General features: G+C 43.7%; 1 protein-coding gene and 2 long non-coding RNA genes across 5 annotated transcripts; 2 read left to right on the plus strand and 1 right to left on the minus strand.

Annotated features, from left to right (window-relative positions):
• The first annotated feature begins 4,802 nt into the window (after positions 1-4,802).
• Positions 4,803-13,316, plus strand: LOC124996717. 2 transcript variants are annotated; one of them, XR_007110884.1, is made up of 4 exons: positions 4,803-4,955; positions 8,611-8,901; positions 12,491-12,858; positions 12,944-13,316. It is a non-coding gene; the product is annotated as an uncharacterized LOC124996717 (long non-coding RNA). The 2 variants fall into 2 exon arrangements; XR_007110883.1 differs by having other exon boundaries at positions 12,491-13,316.
• On the minus strand, positions 10,883-12,771 carry LOC124996722. 2 transcript variants are annotated; one of them, XR_007110888.1, is made up of 3 exons: positions 12,629-12,771; positions 11,773-11,937; positions 10,883-11,662 (listed from the first exon to the last, which is right to left on the minus strand). It is a non-coding gene; the product is annotated as an uncharacterized LOC124996722 (long non-coding RNA). The 2 variants fall into 2 exon arrangements; XR_007110887.1 differs by having other exon boundaries at positions 10,883-11,679.
• Positions 13,317-15,272: 1,956 nt separating the features above from the next.
• On the plus strand, positions 15,273-20,594 carry gpr157 (G protein-coupled receptor 157). The gene is made up of 4 exons (XM_047569984.1): positions 15,273-15,857; positions 17,551-17,764; positions 18,822-19,016; positions 19,531-20,594. Exons 1-4 carry the CDS (start codon positions 15,487-15,489, stop codon positions 19,702-19,704), a joined length of 954 nt encoding a protein of 317 aa, XP_047425940.1. The 5' UTR covers positions 15,273-15,486; the 3' UTR covers positions 19,705-20,594.
• The last annotated feature ends 910 nt before the right edge of the window (positions 20,595-21,504 follow it).

Raw genomic sequence — 21,504 nt, forward strand, 5'->3', positions numbered from 1 at the left:
ATATGTCAAGGATCACCCCAGAGCTGCTGCTGCTGCTGCTGCTGCTGAAATATTTCACAGGCAGATATAGACTTCAGAACACCTCTGGAGGAGCTTATATATTACCTATCTATCCATGCCCCCAGTGTGCCAAACCTGTTTTTGACGGTAACAAATGGCAGCAGTGAATGTAGGCCAGGAGTCAACACGCATCTCCAGGTGACACAAGTTGTTGTGGAGGATACACAACACTCCTCCAAGAAACCTGGAGCACAATGCAGCAGGGGAAAGGGACCAAAATAACAAGCAGCCCAGCATCTCGGCAGAACAAAATGACACACAAATAACACAGGAGGCTATATACAGTGGAGCTGTGCTGCTTTTAAACTAAACTCTATTTCCATAACGCTACGTCTTAATGTTTCATAAAAATGGAGCCGCATTACACACACGTGACTGTGAAGAATATCTTTAGTCGAAGTAAAGTCTAAGGGTGAAGCCTTTCTCTTTTTTTTCCCCCCACAAACGCAAGCAATTTAGCCGTAAGAGTAATATTCAAAGGCGCAATATAGCTAGATGACAGTTTAAAATAGTGATTTTGAAAATGTAACTTTTATTCTCCACGCTGACAGGAGGTGATTACATAAAATAATGTATTTATTCCAGGTGATAAATGATCAAATCCGCCTGGAAGCCAGAGCAACTTCCCCACCCACAACATTTATGTGGGAGAAAGTTGATCCAGAGTCCCTCCGTCGGGAACTGGCTATGTTCTGCTTATACACACAATGTATGGCATGCTTATCTAGGCCAGTCAAATAGTTTCGGTGGTCGGTGATGGACGGAAGATGTGGTCGTACCTGTCATCATAGCTGAGTGCCATTGAGTTTATTTACAACGCAGTGATTGGCTGCAGCCCCGTCCAGTTGCACCCATAAGTATTTTTGTCTCTTTGTCAGTTAATAAACACCTCATAACCACAACCAAACGGCACGTTGCCAGACTCTGATAAGGATGGTTAATAGACAATAATAATTCCCTATTGATTAAATTATCAAAGGTTTACACAACCACTCGCAATCCTCTTCTGACCGGGGTCTTTTTTTGTTGTGTTTAGGCTTTTCCAGATTATTCTTGGAATACTAGTGTCCATTGAAACACCACACATCGTTCAGACTGTGGACTCGCAAGTGATGACCACCTGCGAGTCCAGTTTGTCCAAGTTTGCTCCTGACCTCTGCGCATGGCTTGTGATTCTGTACGGGAATGTCACCACAGCTCGAAATCCCATCAGCGAGGAAAAGGCTCAAGAAATTCTGGCACCTCATTTAAGGATGGATGTTCCAATGAAAATCTTCAAGAGCTTTACTTCACTGTGCATCTACGTGCAACAACTCCTTTTGTTTTCCTCTATACAGAAAAACCTAAACCTGCCCTTGAAAGCTCGCGTTATCCGCCGTCATCTCAAACGCTGCCCATGAAGAGCGATTCCCAGCCTCCATTTTTTTTATTGTTTATAGTAAAATACCACCTTGGGATTCTTGAAATGTGTACACAAACTCAGTGAGGGCTTAATCAAGACTTTCCAGCTGCAGTCTCCCTCACTTAAGGCTGATCTTTGCTACGGTGTTGCTGTAGAGAGCAGACTGCTGCTGCTGCTGCTGCTGCTGCTGACAGCTGACAGAGCCGCTGCTCATTCACCACAACAGAGCAGCCAGCTGTCAGAAGTTCAACCACTCGCTATAACGTCAATCCATCATAGACCTTTTACAACCGGCCCTCTCATACTGAGGAAGAAACCTGATGACTCCCCGCTCTTCTCCTCGTGGTGTTTCACATATTGAGCCTTCAAAACTCGGCCTTTTCGCATCACGTCGCGTAACGTCGTAAGCTGTTCCACCAGTTTCGTGTCAGTGAAATAAAAGATATCCGGGCCCGTTTGTGCTCGCAGCCCTCCCTCGCGCGACCACGTTTGACCCGTTTTGCCGTCGACAGTGTCTTTTTCACTCCTCTTGGCCTTGGGAGGAATCTGCTCAGCTTAACAAAATGAGGTCAGCAAAGAAGCACTGGTGCAGTGAAACACAACACACACCTTCCTCCACAAAGTCACAGTGCCACCATTCAGCCTGTCTCTGTGCCAAACCGCCCGAACTGAGCGGAGAAAGATTTTTAATTTATTGCTTGCTAGCCTCAATTACCTCCTTTCTGACTCTATTTTTCATCCGCGACATCGAGTTTCCTTTGAGATTGTGCCTTATAAACATCTAATCACTTGTGTTCACTGAAATCTTTTTTTTGTGTGTGTGTTACAACCTGCCAAATATCCTGAATTAAATTCCGCTGCATACCCACAACGACCTTTAAATTTTGCAGTCTGAAAGAACCAGGAGTCAATCAAGGCAAAGCTCCAGCATGACCGAGGACTAGTGAGAATTAGTCTGAACTGATGTGTAAACCAAGCAAGCCGCTGAGCTTGTGAATCAATGTGTCTATTATCTTTTCCGGACAGATCAATGAAGCTGAGGAATGAGCTGTGAATGGCGAAAAAAGGGGAAAGGAAAAAAAAGAAAGAAGAAAAGACACACGCAAACTAAACCAGCCGATGGTTTAGACTGAACTCCAATATCCGTCTGTGTCATGACTGTCCATACTTGACAGATACCCTTAATTCCCTACTGATGAACGCTACCTCAGTTTTGTTCCAGCTCATGCCTGATAACGCACAGCTCACAGACGATGGGCCGATGTGACACCAGGCATCGGGAAACATCGCCCGCTCGGTTCCCGATCCAATGAGTCTGATTTACAGTCGTGTGATCGGCTGAGCATTTACATACACCGTGCCCTTGGCTGGTCGGACGGATAATATTGGGAGAAGTGGAGAAGCAGAGGCGGTGAAGTGACGGCAGCCAGGTAAAGCATAGCGAGGTAATCTAATAGGACATGTAAAAAGGTCCCTCCTCATGGCTTATTCATTACAGGGGATGCCATTACTGAGAATGGCGTGGGCTATGTGAGGGATATGCTGGCGGGGGCATTTTCCCCGGTGTCACAGAGTACAGAGGAGAGGACAGATGCGGCGAAGCTCAGCAGACTGATGCAGCAGCAGCAGCAGCAGCAGCGGCAGCAGCAGCAGGACCGAATGCAGATCGTACATGCAGGGAACGATGCTTCGCTCCCAGCTGATGGAGAGCTGTTTTTGCATGTTACACTCATGATTCATGTAGACACAAACGGATACAGACAGCTACATGTAGTTGATTCCCACAAATCCATTATGTGAGTTTTGGCGATTCAGCAATCTTCAGCAAGGAATGGTGAATCTTATACGGGCACAGATTCAAGCTAATTGGGCAGAAAAGCCTTGATGTATTACACGCAAACAGTAATATGCTTTAACCAGATAAGAACAAGGCTTGACCTGAGGGAGCCAGAGTTAATGTGAGATGCATGTAGCTGTTAATTTTTCTACAGAAAATGAAGGATCACAGGGTTCAACGGGGGCCCAGGCAGAAGAAAGTCATATGATTAAAAAAAAAGAAGAAGGAGAAAAAAAAAAAAAGCAACCTCACTCCTGCAGTGAGGAGCAGAGCGCGCTGCACTGCTGCAGAGACTAGCCAAGAGGCAGATGCCTCAAACGCAGAGAATTTCTAATGCAATCCCCATTATCTGTAGAATATCCATGGAGCGCACCGCAAATGCAAATCTCAGAGAGCTGGGAAACGCACCGCCAGAAAGAGTAGTTCAACCTTAATATCTGACTAAATGATGGATGATCTCACTCTCAAAGAGTTGTGCAACGCACAAAAGACAAATTCGGTTGGTCAAGATATTTCTATATTTTAGCGCACTGCAGAATAGCACCAGTAGAGCGGTGCATCTTGGGTAATGAAAGGCAGGTAGAAGGGATTGCAGATTAAGGACATTTTTGCTTCACTGTAGGGGTTTTTGTACCTTGAAGAAGTGGGGAAACTTTGGGGAAGTTTACACATTGTGATCCTCAGATTGTGACATTCAGTTACTGCTTGTGTGATTATTACTCATTTGTGATAATGTCTTGTGACACTGTGTACAACAACTTTTGCTGATGCACTGCATTCAAATATGACTCGCAGTTAATGTTTGGATTTCAAAAATCTTTTTCTTTAAACATGTAACTGGGTCACACGCTGTCGAATTCATCTTAAAGTTACGATTTTCCAAATCCACTCTAAAAAAAGGAGCAGCATTTTCAGATTTTACATGAAATAAAACGTTCCTAAAAGCATCTTTCTGTGACTCACACCTGGAGACATACTTCCAGGCATTTTTCCGAGGAATCAGTCATTTCAGATATTGTGACAAGTTTCGAGGGACGCCAGAGGAGACTCTGTGGAACAAACTGTTCTTCAATGGGGTTTGAGTACGCTCGTATCTCAAAGCGGCTTTTTGCCGTGGAGTGAAAATGAATAAAAGTGGATGGAGAGTTATGCGTGCGTGGAGGGGGTCTCTCTTGTGAGGAATCCTTTCCGCTGATGATTCTAAGGGGGGGAGGGTGGTGGCGGGGGGGATTTAGGAGGAGGAGGGGGCGCAGAGGAGGACAGGGAGGAGAGGAGAGTGGACTGAGGATGTGCACACGCACTGACCCTGGAGGTTGCATTCCCCTTTAAAAGTCCCATCCCACTCAGATACGCAGAGCTCATGCAGGATCTGCTGCGGCAGTGGGGGGAACACTGCTGAGCTGTGCAGTTTGTGCTGCCAGCAAGCGTGCAAAGAAGAGGAGGGGGAGCAAGCGCGTACTGGAGGAGGAGGAGTGAGGCAGAGAGAGGGGGAGAGAGAGAGAGCAAACAATGTCATTCTGTTCAGGAGGCAATGCTGCAGTCAACTTTGCCGCGCCATGAAAGCACATCACCAGCGAGCAAGAGGCTCAGAGTGAGTGCAGAGAAGTTTTCCTCCTCTCCTCTCTGCGAGCGATGCCGCGAAAGACTCACCTCTAGGTAAACATCTCTTTCTTCTATCGCCTTATTTACCTTGAATGCTGTCTCCTTGCGGTGCCTTTCTATTTGTAAGGGATTGTGCACTTCTTAAATCAGCCCTCCAGTAGTTGGTGTGCGTATGTCTGTGTGCATGCCTGCAGTGTGGTGGCTCCATGGCTGCTCCTGTCTCATCAGTTTCCTCTGCACCAGCCATAACCAGGCAGCGGCCAGCCAGACAGCCAGTCAGTTAGCAGTCAGGCTCCGCTGCTCCCTCATCCATGTTGAACACATGGTACGGGCTGGAAATAGCAGCCGGTGTGTCAGATAGCGGCCGATCCAGAGGACTCGCCATTTGACACAAGGACAAAGAAACTCGGGATGCAAAGAGTTTCCTCCACTAGAGGAGACTTTTATCTCTGCTGACCTAGCATTTACGGGAGCACAGATAGTCGAAGCTCTCCACTTTTCTGTGTCAGCTGTTGATTTTTATTTAGCAGGGTGTATTAGTTGTAAATGTGATGTTCGAAACTGCTCAGTAAGATGTGCTGTGTCGTTGATCGCGGGGGAGCCAGCGTTTGAGTGATGACTGGGGAAATGAGAATGAGGCTACAGTGGCCTGCATGGGACAGGGGAGCTGTGCTGCAGTCATGAAGTTACACTGTAGCTGCTAGGACTTTTCTGCCATCCTGTAAGTGGATACCAGTGCAGAGTGCAGCTCTTTAAAAAAAAAAATCTTTCAGCACAACCAGTCTACTGAGCTGTTTGTGTGTGAATTTAGATATTCCGTTTTTTATTTTTTATTTCTGTCTTGAATAAAAACCAAAGTGGGAAGGTTTCCCTCTTAGACTCAGCAGCATCGCTGCAGCATTCCCAACAGTTCCTCAGCAACTCTCTGCTCTAAAAGTCAGTACTTTTGTCCTACTGCAGTGTCTGAGCTCGGCAAGGCCTTTCAAGAGGCAATGTAAAAATAGTTCATGGGTGGAACCTGAGTAAGTATTCAAAACCAGTCTGGAAGGTGTGGATGATGAACCCGGGCAGGTTCGGCTCGGTCAGCTCGAGTTCATCTCAGGTAACTGTGCTAAGACCTTGAAAAAGCCGGCCCTGCGTCGTGAGCTGCTTCTCTGCGAGGCAGAAGTCTAGAGCATCTCTCTGGCCCTTCTTTCCACTGCGGGCAGCCGAGTGCGATGATGTTAGCGAGCTCTCCTAAAGGTCCACGCTACGTCCATAGCCTGACATCATCTGGGAACATCTGCAGTTCTCCTGCTCACACTTTCTCTGAGGGTGGGTGCTGCACCGCCAGCAAAGGAGACTGCCGCACTCACCTGATGTTCCTTGCACCTCACTTCTGCCCCCCCCCCCCCTCTCCTTTTCTTCCCTCCTCCTCTTTCCTTGTCTCCAATTTCTCTACTGTAGTCTCTCAGAGGTACAGTTGCCCAGCACAGCGCCTCACCGGCATGCTTTGCACCTCTCTGATTCTGCCCCCTCCTCCCTCCTCCTTCCTCCTCCTCCACCCCCACCCCCCCTCTGCTGAAAAAGTATGCAGCACATGCTCTCACCATCCTCCTTGAGCAATTTCCCTGAGTGAATAGAGAGAGGAGGGAGAGAGAAAAGCAAGAGCCAGTGAGCCGGCAGCAGAGCAGCGATCCTGCAGTGTCCTGCAGCAGCTGAGCTCCTGCAGTGCTGGCCTCTAGTAGCACGCATGCACAAGTGCAATTGCACACACACTCTCTCTCTCTCACACACACACACACACACACACACATAGATGCAAGTACACACAGAGGAATGTGAAGATGCAAGACAATGATTCTCTCTCAGACAGAGACAGTCCTTCGGCCACGTGACAGATGGTGGTCAGACGGAGGCAGAGCAGGCGGCCTCTCTCTGTACTGGACTTAACTGAGTTTATAGACTGAAGAGAAAGAGAAAGACCCCCCCCCACCACCACACACACACACATACACTCTGCCCGTGGAGCTCCACGGGGAGGCACTGGTGAGAGATTAGCCGATTGCCCCAATCCCCCCCTCCTCCCATCTGATGGTGCATTGTCCCGTTCCAGCACTCCTGTTCCGATGATGTAATCAATGCAGCAAGCTTTGAACTTGCTGGGCTAGGGGTTCCTTCTCCCCCCCCCCACCCCCCTCTCCTCGACTCCCCTCCGACTGACACAGATGCAAATGTGAGGCCTCAGCGGCAGCCTGTGTCCTAGGTAGGAAGATGAATAAATTACAGCTTTACGCAAGGATTTCGCTATTAAAGTGCAGGAAATAATTTCCTGAGAGGGGGGGTCAGCTCTGTGCCTGTCCATATTTCACTCTTGTGTAAACACACACTTCACGCTTGCATAAATTAAGAGTCGACTCAGTTGGTGAAACTACTGCTGGCACTTTGTCAAGACACTCCGGTGTAGTGCCGCATCAGAACTTGCAATAAATTAGAGCAACTATCTGCAAGGGGAATCTGTCTCCTCTACTCTTTTATTGAGTTGCTCTGGTTTCTCCAGTCAGCGTCGGAGGCGAAGACAAACCTTTAAGAGGAGCTTCAAGTGCTTGGAGTGTAATATCATAGTGACTTTGCTCTTTCGGTGATAAGGTCATCAGTCTGTTGACAGGTTGCAGAGGGGAGAAGCACCAGCGATGTACAGTACGGTGCTTTAGAGATGCTCAGGCAGTCGAACTCAGACCATATTGTAGCAGGTGAGTTTTGCTGAGCTGGCTCCTGCTGCTGTACCCGGAATCTGCCTAGTGATCAACTTCCACTACAGCAATGATGTACTGACACCAACCCTCCTCTAGAATAAAAAAAAAAAAAAAAAAGAACAACCTCCAGCTAATATCAGAGCAGCTCTGCATAATTAGCACTCGTGGATGGTGATGATTCGGCACATTTGATGTAGTTTAATGTGCCAGGAGCTGAATACATACACCAAGTACATTTGTCTATCCAATGGATTGCATTATTTGATTGCTTTTAAATTCATATATTATGTGTCACTGCTCCAGGGGGAAAAAAAATGACAATTTCACAAGTATTTCATGTCATTTTTATGATCCACAGTGATGTGCTTCCTCTGTAATTGATGTGACCTACTGAGAGTTACTGTAATGTGGTTTGATGAATCAGCAGCTTTCGTTCGTATGCTGTGCTGGTGCCCGGTTACAGCTTCTGTAAACTATTGGTTCTGCTTTGTTAAAAGATGAAGTACACCACTTGCTTATGAGAGCATGGGGTGAACAGCGAACATGTAGCTGAACCAAAAAGATATTTTCATTCACTTAAACCCATTCAGACGAATTCAACCTGTAAAAAGTTTCCTCTGCCTCTGGATCCCACTGCCTGAAGGCAAACTAGACTTCTTCTTTTTTTTGCATTTAATCTTAAAAATGATTTGATTCACAAATCCTCTCCTCTTTCATCTTTTTTTTTTATATTTTTCAGTGTGAAGCCGTCATCCCTGGCATGCTCTCTTTATCCCTGCCTCTATTGAAAAATTAAAAATGAAAATATATTTGCTTAACAGCGTCACACAGACAATCTTCCAACAATAACTCTTCAGTGTGTTTAAGGGTTCAAAGTGAAAGCTTTGCTCGGTGACTGAAGCGGGTTGAGTCATGCTGGGTCTTTTCTGGGTTTCCCCCCTCTCTGATTCTGTGCTCCTCCCCCTGTGATCTAGGAGCAGGCTCATACACCCCGGCCGGCTGTTGGTGGCGTGTTGGAACATGCCTTGACTTGTTGTGCTGCCTGACTGAAGCAGAGAGAGACGGACGGCCACAGAGAGAGACAGAGAGGGAGGGTGAGGGAGGCAGCAGAGGCTGCTTATCAACAGCTTTCCAGTGTGTGAGGTGACCCACACGCTGGGGGGGAGCCCGGCGTGACACCCCGTGGACGGACGTCTGCTGATGCCAGCGGCGGAGTGCGCTCGCTTGGGGATGAGGGTGGATGGAGGAGCTGTGCTTGCGGCCTGGTGAGTGTCAAAACTGTGTGTGGAGCCACGTTACAACTGTGAATATCTAGGTTAATTGTCATTTCAAAGAGAAGCGCTGCGCACCTCTGCTTTGAGTAAAACTTGAGAAACACTAATTAGTGTGGGGAAATGAGAAGGTGCTAAGTTGAGGCCTTCGGATTAGCTTAATAAGGCCCGTGAGCTGACTGAAGTGTAAATGTTAATTTGGAGCATATCAGCTCTCAGTGGAAGCGTCTCAAGCCGAGTCTTGATGCTAGCATGATGCCATGGTAACTATACAAAAGGTCAGTGAATGCAGAGGACTGCGATACACACAAACACAGTTACCAATTACACAGTGGCACAGTAACCTCTGCGCAGACACAGCCCCACCGGTGACCCTCTCACCAGTCCCCGGAGACTCGCGGATCATTGTCCGACCACGGTGTGATCCTCACAGAGAGGGACAGCTGTTTTTGTTATTGTTTTTCTCCTCTGCTCAGGCTGAAAGCCGGTTTCCATCAAGGAGACGCAGCGGGCGGCCTCTCCTTTTCCTGAGAAGCCCACACCGAACAGACAAGAGTTTCTCACAGTGTGCGTTTGTGTCTGACAGGAGTCGACCAGGAGTTTCTGCTCACGACTGACGCCGTGATTCAGTGTGTCACCAGTGTTTCGCTCGGGCAGGAAACGAAGCGAGATTATGTACAGTGTACACAGAGGAGCTGATAAACGGGGCCAGACAGTCCACGTCGTCACACATAATCACATGTTACCGATAAGACACAGGAAAACCTGACACGGGCCTGTGAAATACATTAATCGCTCAGTGACTCGGGTGATAATCGTTTAGTGTCTAGGCTCTAGAGCACTATGATCTGTGTGTTTGACTTGTGTGCACGGTCAAGCCAGCAGATAGTTACTGGGGCAACTCTGTCTTCTAGTAACCAGGGGGTAGTGTAAGACGCAAAATCACTGAATTATTAACACACTGCAGTTTCAGACACATCAGTGGATCAGCGGATGTAGACGCAATCGATTCACACCTCGACGGTTACAAATATAAAACAGATGACCAGGCTTTTATTATTTCTAATTATCACAAATGAATCCTAAACAAATACGCTTACATGAACCTGAGGCGAAGCGGACGGCAGGCGGTCGGGACGTCATCAGTGTGCATGTCATGTGTACCGGTGCTCAGGAACATGGCTCTCCAGTAAATACTAATGTCATTGTTAGCCATAAGATGATTAGGCTGGTGGAATGGGACTGGAGCAGGGAGGCATGACTGCCGGAGCGTTGTTAGCCGGCACTGGAACAACACACACTCAGCGGAAAGGGGCAGGGATGTGGGGCAGAGCCGTGTGAGTGTGTTACTCCGGCCGCCGTGAGGCCTGAGAGGAGAGGAAACCGACATATTCAGGAAGTGAAAGTCTTTGAATCGCTGCTTTTAGATGTCACAGACGGCAGACTTATTAAGGACTGACACCGTGCACATTTTGTGTAATATACTTATCGAGCTTATTTTAATTTAAATAATATTCATGAAATATTTCAAGATTTTCATTGTGGTTTTAACTAAGTACTTGTTAAATTAAAGGGTCTTTGATACCAGCGCCAATAAACATGGGATAAATTTGCTCTATTATCCAATAAATTAAACTAAACTACATAAATACAAAGCTTTCACTGTCACCTTAATGTGAAATTAATTTTCTTCCTAATAAGTTGCACAAAAAATATATATATTTTTTTAAATATAGTGGAACTAAATGTAAGAAAATTCATAATACTAGATCTAAAATGAGATAAAGAGAATATTTGGTGCCATTTTTGGTATAAGGAAAAAAAAAAGGTTTTCACACTATTATATATATATATATACATATATACATATATATATACACACACACACACATATATACATATGTGTGTGTGTGGTTTTTTTTTTTTTTTTTTAAATCTCATGACCAGGATTTTATTATTTCTAATCATATTGGCCAATTATAATCTAAAATATCTAAAATAACACAGAGACTGTCCGTTTTTGTAATCGATAAAATAATATAGAAAATGAATGGAATTTTTTTATTATTAATAATTTCGAAATTTCTCCATAAATACCGTTTTTTATGATTCATATAGCTCATGTGTCACCAGTGTTACATCGTGTCTACTTCCTAATTTTGGATATCGGTGATATCTTAATTCTATATTTGTTCCAGTATTACACACTTACATCAGTCTTAAGTCTTACTCTAATTTAAGGTTATTTTAACTATTTAACTTTGAACAAGTCAAACCTAAAACTTAAACTTTCCGTCCTTTTTTTTCCTCCTTTGTAGATCAGCACAAAAAGATTAAAAAAAAGAGCCAGTAGAGGTGAATTAGGGGTCGAAATGTATTCTTGGAGAGGTCTGTGATTTGAGGCTCGTTGCTGCTTCTGCATAAATCAGTGCGGCAGTCAGTCAGTCAGTCACTCATTTAGAGAGCAGGGTTCAGTTTTCGCCAGCATTCCTCAATCCTGTATTAAGGATTACAACAAGGCCTGAGCAGGAAGGAATTCCTGTCATCATGTGCTCAGCGAAGGCAGCGTCACTGGCCCGACACAAAGACACAAAGGAGCACGGATGCAGCTGTTTGGAAGGCAGGTCGAGAGGTGTCTCGGCGTTTGTCTGTGGACTCGGACGAAGAAGGGCAAAAACAGATCCTCTATATGCGGGCCAGCATCAGCACACGTGTTGGGGTGAACGCTTGCGTCAGAGCGCCACAAACTGCTTTCCTAGAAGTATCCAAATTCTTTGACATCAGATAAGGTCAAAATGGTTAAACCGCAAATTGAGCTCTGGATTTTCCAGTTACACAACCAAAGAAAATGCGTCATGTACACACCAAAATCAGACATGAGAGCCGCAAATAGCCTCGCTGCGGATTTCACCAGTGAAGATGCACCGGACAGAGGCCGCTCATCTGACAGTTTGTGCCCCCTGCTTCATTATTCCCTCTGTTCCTTCGTTCGCCAGCAACTGCACGCTGCTCTCGAGTATCCATGTTGTCCTGTCAGCAAAGCAAGGAGTCCACAGGGAGAGGACAGTATGGAACGGTCAGACGGGCCCAAAATAGCACTGCAGCAGTGAGCAAACGCAACTGATAGCATGAGGGGGTTTTAGCTGTTGTCCCTGAGCTACACAAACACACAAACACACACACACACACACACACATACAGGAATCACACGGCACTACGTGGCACCAACAGACAGACACGGGCAGACACACACACACATACACATCGGATGAGAGCTAAATCAAACCGCGCTTTTTGTTGCAAAATCATGAGTCATGGCAAGGCTATTCTTAGTTCGAGGGTGTATGTGTTTGCCCAAGTTATGTGCACTTAAAGTGATGTTGCACAAAAGACTAGAAGAAGAACGAGGCTGTTTGGGAGCCAGGTCTGGGTCACTGTGGGCAGCGGAGCGTAGACTCATCAGCGCATTAGTTAGGTAGAGATGAGCAGAACAGGGCGCCTCTATATGTATGAATTTTAAGATTTATTTGTCCCAATTATTACACGAAACAATTGAATTTTTCTCCCACTACTTCTCTCCTAGATTTTCCGGCTGCCCTCAGCACCACGCCGTCCTCAGGAGGAGGGGCTTTTTTTTTTTTAGTGATTTCGTTGCCTTCCAGCAACCACCACCACCACCAGAACCATTATCAGTGGAAATGAAAACAGTGACCAGACTCACAGGTGACCAGGTCAGGATCCTGCTCCGGGGAGGCTGGGGCGGAAAGAGACGGCTGCTGTGGGTGTTTCTCTGGCAGTGTCTTAGCTGGTTGTTGTGAGGAGTGAGAACGAAGCAATCAGCAAGTATACTGCCGCAGAAATTCTTCGCAATAAGAGGCCCTGGGGGGAAAAGAGGAAGAGGACAAAAAAAAGCACATTTGCTCCTTAGTGAATAAGGATCCTGCTTCTGCTGTAAGTTTTTTTTTTTTTTTTTTTACCTGATGCAGAGTTAATTAAAGACAGATTGACTCAAAGCACGGCCTTTTTTTGTTAACAGCCTTGACAGTATCAGACTTCTGCGCCGTGTTCTTGAGCCTCTGCTGCCATCTTCTGACTGGAAGCCACCCCCCCCATCATGCTTTTTGTTCATTAAACACTGCACCAATATGTAAAACCTACACTGTATTATAATATATTTTTGATTTTTGATTTGACTGTTCATTAAAAAAAAAAAAAACATGGCTTCCCATGTTTTAATTATTTTCGAGTAAATGCATGTTTTTTTTTTTCCATCAAATTCTGGATGCTGACAAATTAAAATATGATTGATTCTCAATTTATCCATCACAGCCTGTTCATTGTTTCTTGTTAGGAGTTATAACTGTGCAAAAGAAGGTGGTGTTAATAAAAGTTACAAAAAAAGTGATTAATTAGATTGCCTTGTTGTCATGTTACACATGCATTTTGTAGTGATAGAAAACTCCACTTAGAGCAAACCACTTAGCGCCTCCTAAAAGCACTTTGAGACCCTCGACCAAATGTTGTTGCCATGCAAACACAGAGGAACTAATGAGAGCAGATGAGACAGGTGCACATTAATTTAGACGCACACAGCAAACACAGATCCAAGTGTTGTATTTCTAATTATCTTCCACTGATATTTTTTTGTCAAAACCTGAAGGAAAACCGTGTATTTTAACCGTGGTTTACCGCCCCGACAATAATGCAGATGTTGTGTTTGCTGCAGTACGCAGGAAAAAAAAAAAAACAAAAACCACCGAGGGTCCACTGCACTGCTGCAAACACACACAAAAAAAAGGGGGCTGCAGTTTTTGTGTGCTGCAGCAATGCAGAAGCCGTAAAGTCCTGCTCTCACACAAGGTCACTGGTTTATGTGTGTTTAAACCTGTCTACGCCTCAGCTCCTTGGTACAAAGCGATTACAAGACCACTACAGACACTATTCATTACTCAAAAACAAAAAATTAAAAAAAATGAAATATGATAAGGGGGAGGTTTACTTTGACACAAAAGGTCATAAGCAGACACATTTTAATTCACTTTGTTATCCTTTTTAGCTCCACAACACTGAGAATCCTGCCTTTTAAATTTGAAATCTGCCTTGTCCAATTAATATTTAAATTCCCATATGATCTACTAAAGACTAACATTATCATACATAATTTATTGCTGAAATTATTGGTCAGTTAACAGATCAGCACGTAATGAATCAATCATTTCATTTACACTATACAAGAATGAATCACAAATTTATTCCACGTGCTAATAAACCGTATACTTTCCTTTCATTCTTTGTTTTTATATACACGTACATGTGAATCTTTTTTTAAAAATAATAAAAAATAAAAAAGTCGTGGCAATATTTGTTAGTTTCATTCCTCATATTGAGACGACAACTACTGTAACCGCCCGTTAAAGGAATTAATCATAATAAAAATAATCTCTTTGCTGTCAACAGCTAAATTTTCTGCAGCGAGAATTTGACTGAACAAAAACACATGCAGTTACCAGTTGCTTTGAAATTATTCTTCATATTTTTTTTTTTGTCTTTGGTCGTCATGTTTAAATTTTCTGTAGTTTTTTACTTTTCATAAATATGGTGTATTTTTTATTTTATTTTATTTTTTTATTTTGTCTAACTATCAAAGCACTGTCAGTTATTTCTTGTAGCAAAATGTGACCGTGTTGTGAACAATAGTAACAAAGGAATACGTAGTGCTTTTACTCACAATATCTCGATCATTTACACTGATTACGTTACCAACAGTTTGCTAAGCTTTAATAAGGAGTGGGCCGGTCCATTAACTTATTCTTTATTCATCAAATTTCGAGGTCAATAAAGCAAGTCTAAGTCTAATGTGAATATGTGTGGGTTTCACATGTTATCCTGCAAGTTTTTAAGCTTTTAATTTTATTTTATCACATTAAATTTCACGTGACCTCATGTGGCCTTGAAAAATTGTTAAATTTTATGTTTCCCTTTCTAGCCCATAGGTTTTCAATGCAATCTGACAGGTTTCCAATGTGTTTTGACAAATACTCTGCAATAAATTTCACATGTGCAAAAATTTTCACGAGTGTCAGTTTTGATAATTTGTAGGAGAGCGTTTTTGGTTTACATTTATTAGATAAAATCTAGTTAATGGGATAAAACCTGATAATAATCTGGAGTGACCTGTGGATCCTTGTTGCGTAAATCGTGACTGGATGGGCTTCAACATGCGGTCATGTGTCATGTGTTTGTCATATATGACTAACTTAGAGGCCATAGCTCGATAAGAGTCAAACAGGCAATGACAGAAATAGATAAACATGTCTGCCACACTACCAGCTGACTGACTTCTGCTTTGAGTTCCGGTTAAAGAGCGGGGGGACAGAGAAAGAGAGAGGAGGCGGGGAATTAGAGGGCTTACAAGCTGGGACAAAACTTTAGTGTGTCTCCCTTAAAAAGCGAAGGCTGAAGTTTTGTGCACCAGTCATGTGGTTCAGCTGCGTGCTTTAAACCGGCTTTACGGGAAAACAACGACCATGAAAACATCCTGACTAGTACCAGGACTGCAGCTCCACATCTGATCACACCATGGCAAACGCCACAGAAGTGTATTTGTTTGAGCAGGTGCTCGTGTTGTTTTCCTGCGCGCTGTCGTTCGTGGGCTCCTCTCTCATCATCCTCACCTTCATCATCTGGTCGGATCTGAGGACAACTCCGAGAAAGCTCCTGGTCTTCCTGTCCATGTCTGACTGGCTGTCGGCCGTCTCGTACGCCGTCGGGGTCTGGAGTGTTTTCCGCACAAACTCGCTTGGATGCGTCGCCCAAGGAGCGATATCGACTTTCGCCAACACCAGCTCGTTTTTCTGGACGGTGGCCATCGCCGTTTACCTGTATATTTACCTGGTGAGGTCCAACCGGAGAGCCGCCGACAGGCTGGTGCTGCTCTTCCACCTCGTCAGGTAGCTACTATGCTCTCTTCTTTCTCTCTCTCTACTGAGGCTAAGCGCTATTAAACCAGGTGATGACCTTTTCCCCTTTAAGCATCCTGGGATATTCACCTGGTGACCACTTCGCGGTCAAGGAACCAAACACGGAATTTACGATCCGCTTAATGTGGACCGCAAAGTAGGATATAAAATAAAATGAAAACGATAGCGTCTGCGATATCCTTACCTGCTTCCGTAAACAGAGTTACTTCGAGTTCTGTAAACTGGTATACAGTTTAGTTTAGTTTAGTTTAGTTTAGTTTAGTTTAGTTTAGTTCGAACACGTGGGAGGAAGTAGACTTCCTATAGAATTATTTTATCCAATCCCTTCTTAATCAATAATATTTGAATATTTTGCTTCCTATCAGTATATTAATAATAAGAAGAATAACAATAACAATAGGCTAATACAGATTGTTTACTATAATGGAGTGTAGCGTAAAGCACCACTAAACCTAGTGTTGCCATGGTAACAAGGTCAGAGGACTAGGTTTGCTTCCGGGTTAGGGTATAATATTGTATCAATATATAATATATTTTTTTATGTGACCATTAAGCAGCTGATTTACAAACTTACTTGTGTACTAGTTATTTATTTTTTATTCATCCATTTATCCATTCTTTTTTTCCCTCAATGGATGAGCTGCTCTTACACATGTAAGGTCTTTTTTTATTTTATTTACTTTTAGTAAATCACACCTGTTCTGTTAAACTAGGCTCAGATAAGCCTGTTAGCCCTGAGCTGTCTTTGTTAACTAACTGAACATATTTTCTCAATGAGGAAAGTGAGACGGATTTATGCAAACCACAAAAAGGAAAAAAATAAAAAATAAATAAAAATGAAAAAATTAATTTAAAAGTTAAATGATTCTCATTAATAAATAGATTTAATTGCTAAGATTATGCCTGATCTCACAAAAGGAATTTTACCGACCCGGAAGTGGTTATTTATTTTGCTAATTTTTGTTTCTTATTAGCCCCAATCCCCCCAACTATACACCATTTTGTGAGCTTTATCAGAACAAAAACTATATGTCAAATATAGTGTATCTATTTAAAGCTGTTAGCCTGTCTAACAAGCCCCCTGTTTATTATGAGCTGGACTACTTCGGTTGAATACTCTGATTCGGCACATATGCTTCATCCTTTGTGTCCGTTTTCCGTCAACGCGTTAATGAGCTGTCCGTGTTGATTTTGCAGATGTAAGCAGGAGGTTGATTCGCTGAGTAATTGATCTATTTCGGGACCCAAAAGCATTTTCACCCCTGGGTACGCCTCACAGCAGTGTCAGTGGTTCTCCATCTAGTTCCTGTGAGTTCTCAATTGCTCCATTGAATCAAGGATATAACAACTGAGCCGTTCATCGAAGCTCGTGTAAACAACACAGGCATACAGCGAGGCCTTAAGCGTTGCTTTATAATGCTCTGCCCTGTGTTTGCATGGAGATAAAGTATTCTTCAGCCGTGGAAAACATTGCGTGGTTTTATGAGCAACAGAACTCGTATGACTTCAGAGTGCACTATGTAACACGGGCGCCTTAAGAACGAGATAAAATATCACATGGTGTCACATGTCTCTGCAGTATTTGTAGGTGTATGCACCCACCAAACTCTTCCTTAAAGTCCCAGTAGAGATGTTGTTTTTAATCCTTTCTTTTGTGCTCTAGCTGGGGCATTCCTCTGGCCATCACTATTGCAGCCTTGTGCCTAAACAAGATTGGTTACGATGAGTCAGAGGTGTCCGTGGGCTGGTGCTGGGTCCAGATCAACGCTACGGACCACGTCCTGTGGATGCTGCTGACCGGAAAGATCTGGGAGTTCTTGGCTTACCTCCTCCTCCCGATCTTCTACATCCTGATCAAGTGTCACATCCGTTCAGCGGTGAGCAGCAAATCAACAAATCAGGGCAATAGCTCATTATTCTTAAATGACAAACCGCTCTGCATGGAATAATGGATTTAATGAAAACTATTATTCATGCAAAAAAAAGGGTAGTCACAATCATTGTGATACCGTTAATCACTCTCTGTTGTTTCTCCAGTATTTAATATAATAACATTCATCTGTAATCAGGCGCAACAGCAGACATACCCTGTCAGCTGAGATCAGCTGAACCGTCTGATCTGAAAACTCCATCACAACATCAGCTGAGTTTTGATGCCAAGACCCAGACTTGTTTTGTTTTCAGTTACAAATATCAGCAGGTCTGAAACTCAGTCTCAGGGCGTCATGTAGAAATATAGTTTGTCTCAAACATTTCATGGTATCTCAACAACAACAATCAGCTGAACAGTATCAAATTAAATTCAGGTGCCAGTGATATTATTTCAAAATGCAATGCTGCATGTAGATGAGTCATGCACCTTCATTAACTGAGCTGTTGGTTGTATTAAGGGAATTGAGACGTATCCATGGATGTATCCCATAAGTTCGTCACCCTGCCGCATGATTGGAAATGTTGCTAGACATCATGAAACAAACAACAAAGATAGAAACAGAAGGGGTCATAAACAGTAATGTGTCACTTCATTAGGTACACTAGCGAAAACAAATGCATTCTAATAAAGCAGTCCTGTAGTTGTAAATCGTATCTTCGTGAACGTTTTAATAGGCAGTATTTGCCTCAAATAACTAAAACAGCTGTTGATTCAAATGGGTTTTCATTTTGGAGGCTGTGGTTTGTAGTACTATTGAATTGTGTTGTGTTGTGTTGTACGGACACATGTTCCTCTTACCCATTTCTGTTAAAATAAGTGAACTAAGGAGATCACATAAGGCATCGATCTTTCGAAATTTTACAAGCATGTTTATGGTCATGTTTTCATCCTGTTGCATCACATCTGTGTCAAATCAGCTGTCATCGCATGAAAAAATTATTTAACGTTTTCATCTTTTTTTTTTTTTTATGATAAAACTTTGTCTCATCCGTGTGGCGCAGCATGAAGCCCTGTCTGAGTACCGCCCCATCCTGCCAAACACGCCTCCGTCACACTCCCACTCCTCCGCGGCCGACATGAAGCTCGTACTCATTCCCATCGTCTTCATCGTCCTGCGTATTTGGAGCACAGTGCGCTTCGTACTGCTGCTGACTGACTCACCGGCCAGAAAGAACCCGGTGCTGGTCACCCTGCATGTGAGTTTAAAGTTTGAGCCAGTCATGCATGAACCATGCAGAGGAAGTCTATGAACACTCTGCAACCATTAATCTACAGTTTCACTTCTCCTTTGAACGTTGCTATGAACATGTGAATGTGTGTGTGTGTGTGTGCTCATCATTTTGATCACGCTGATGTGCTGTTGAACTGCTGTCAAAGCTTTGAGTCACTAGTCATCACGCAACATTGGTCTATTAACTGCACCTTTAACATAATTACTTGCCAAAATTGGTTAAAAACTTAATACAATCTTTTCTACAATGTTTTTTACTACCTGGTTTTAATCAGACAATAATAACAATGATAACTGCTGAGAAAACATGACATTTTATTGTTAAGTCAAACAAGAATACATGTAAAAAGGCCCCTTAGTGGTTTTCATTATCTGAACTCGTAATGTGATCTTGTGTCCTCACGAGACAATAATATTCAGTCACTGAAGGACGTTTCATTCGAGTCTAATAACACAGCCTTTTGTTTTGACCCATACAGGGAATTGGCAACACCTCACAGGGGGCAGCCAACTGCATCCTGTTCGTTTTGTTCACTCAGGCGATCCGCACTCGCCTCTTCACCGCGCTCTGCGGCTGCTCTAAATGTCGAGCAGGGGCGCAGCGCTCGCACGAGACCCCTCAGAGTCTGCCACCGGAACAGGACGCCACCTAAACCCAGGTGGAGACGGGGGGGGGGATGGCACCAGCCTGCAAGCCGCACCGACAGCTGACAGCTGATTCTGATGACAATGAGACGATAGACAAAGGTTGACGAGGAGGGAGCAGTGGAGGTCTCCACGTCGCATTGAGCCTCATTACTGCAAGTGCCTGCCGAGGGGGGTGGACATTCTGCAGGTGCATGCACATCTGTGTCACACGCTCGCACTCCGGGTGATGGGATGACGCTGCCTGACTGTACTCGAGTGTCTGGTGAAGAAGTCGGCGTACTTTATATCACATTTTAAATTGCTGCTTCACTTCAGGTTGTTCTTTGTTCACGTTTTCTGTTTTTGTTTTTTAAAAAAGGTACACTCCGTAAAGGACAGCTCAGGTACTGCTCCCACTGGGAATTTTTTTTTTATATATATGTATATAAAAAGCTGTTTCACTTTAGGTCATAAAGACTCTGCACATTCACTGTGAATTTTCACTAAATTGTTAAAGAGATAGCCCATCCGAAACTTTATCCTTCGATATCTGATGACACGAGAGGTGGCTGCAAAAAAAAAAAACTAATGTGTTCAGCTTGAGTTCAATCAAAGAGTCCTGCAACATAATCCGTGGCACCCCTGGCAGGACAGCACAGAAGCAATGCATTTCCTCATATCTGGTGAAAGAATGAGTCATATGTTGTAATTTGTCAAGTCACGTATACATAGTGTAGAAGAACAGAGCGCTGCTGGTTGACTTAATGTTTCCTTGGTGGTTTTTTTATACCCTCCATTCTCCTCATTGAGTTCAAGCTGACCGCAGCTACCTTTATGTTAATGAAGAAATTCAGGGTTATCACTGTTACATTTTCTGCTATTTTAAGTTAAGCATTAAAATAATCATCCAGTTTTCCGTCAGTGTTCACTTTATTTATACATATATTTACACTAGAGTTACATTAAAATATAAACCTGTGGTATTCGTATCCCTTTCCCTGCTCCCTTTTACTGAAACCTATTCATTCTTGCCTAAGTGGATGGTTGCGACATTTTTCAGGTAGCGCGCATCGTCAAAACAACAAACAAACTGCTGTCACTGTGGTCAGTTGATGTATGAGCTATCATCACATGCCATCCTTCCTCCTTGAAACCAGAGCCACACTTGTGAGGCTTACTTCTCCTTTGACCCTCGCTGTTGGTGGCGCTGGTTTGCCTTGCTGAGCTACGAGGCCATGTGTGCACCGCAAAGGAACCCACCAACCCGCGGGCCACATCGGATCGACCTGCTTTACGGCCATAATCCACTTCCCGTATTTACTTTCAGGTCTTTTGAATATTGATCCATTCAGTCTCAGTTCTTTCCTGTGGTGGTTGTTGGTGCTTCATTGTCCGGTGATTCATGAACAGCACTACTCTTTATGAGAGCAGCTAGTTCCCATACATGTCCACTGTTTATGCAGAACTTATTAAAAGCATAAAAAATACTAAGATAAATAATTTTCTTTCCATCAGATCTTGTGTTTTTTCTCTAAAGTAACGATGCATGGTGCAGAGTTCATTCTCTCAGATCATTAGTAACAGTGACAGAAAAACCATGTCTGGGAAAATGAAGGAAGTGAATGTTGTTCATGCAGACGTCACCTAAAACAAAAGTCTAAGAGGTTTTTTTTTTTTTGTCCTTGTGGACAGAAGAGGACAATCAGGGGGCTGACATTTACTATATTTCCTAGAGGGATCCATCCATTGTGTCAGTTCGGAGATTTGGCTGACATTGAAACTGCTCGAGCTGGTGAAAACACTTAAACAGGATGTTTCTGCTCTTT

Source organism: Mugil cephalus, chromosome 1, assembly GCF_022458985.1.
Source record: "Mugil cephalus isolate CIBA_MC_2020 chromosome 1, CIBA_Mcephalus_1.1, whole genome shotgun sequence".
Taxonomy (NCBI): Eukaryota; Metazoa; Chordata; class Actinopteri; order Mugiliformes; family Mugilidae; genus Mugil; species Mugil cephalus.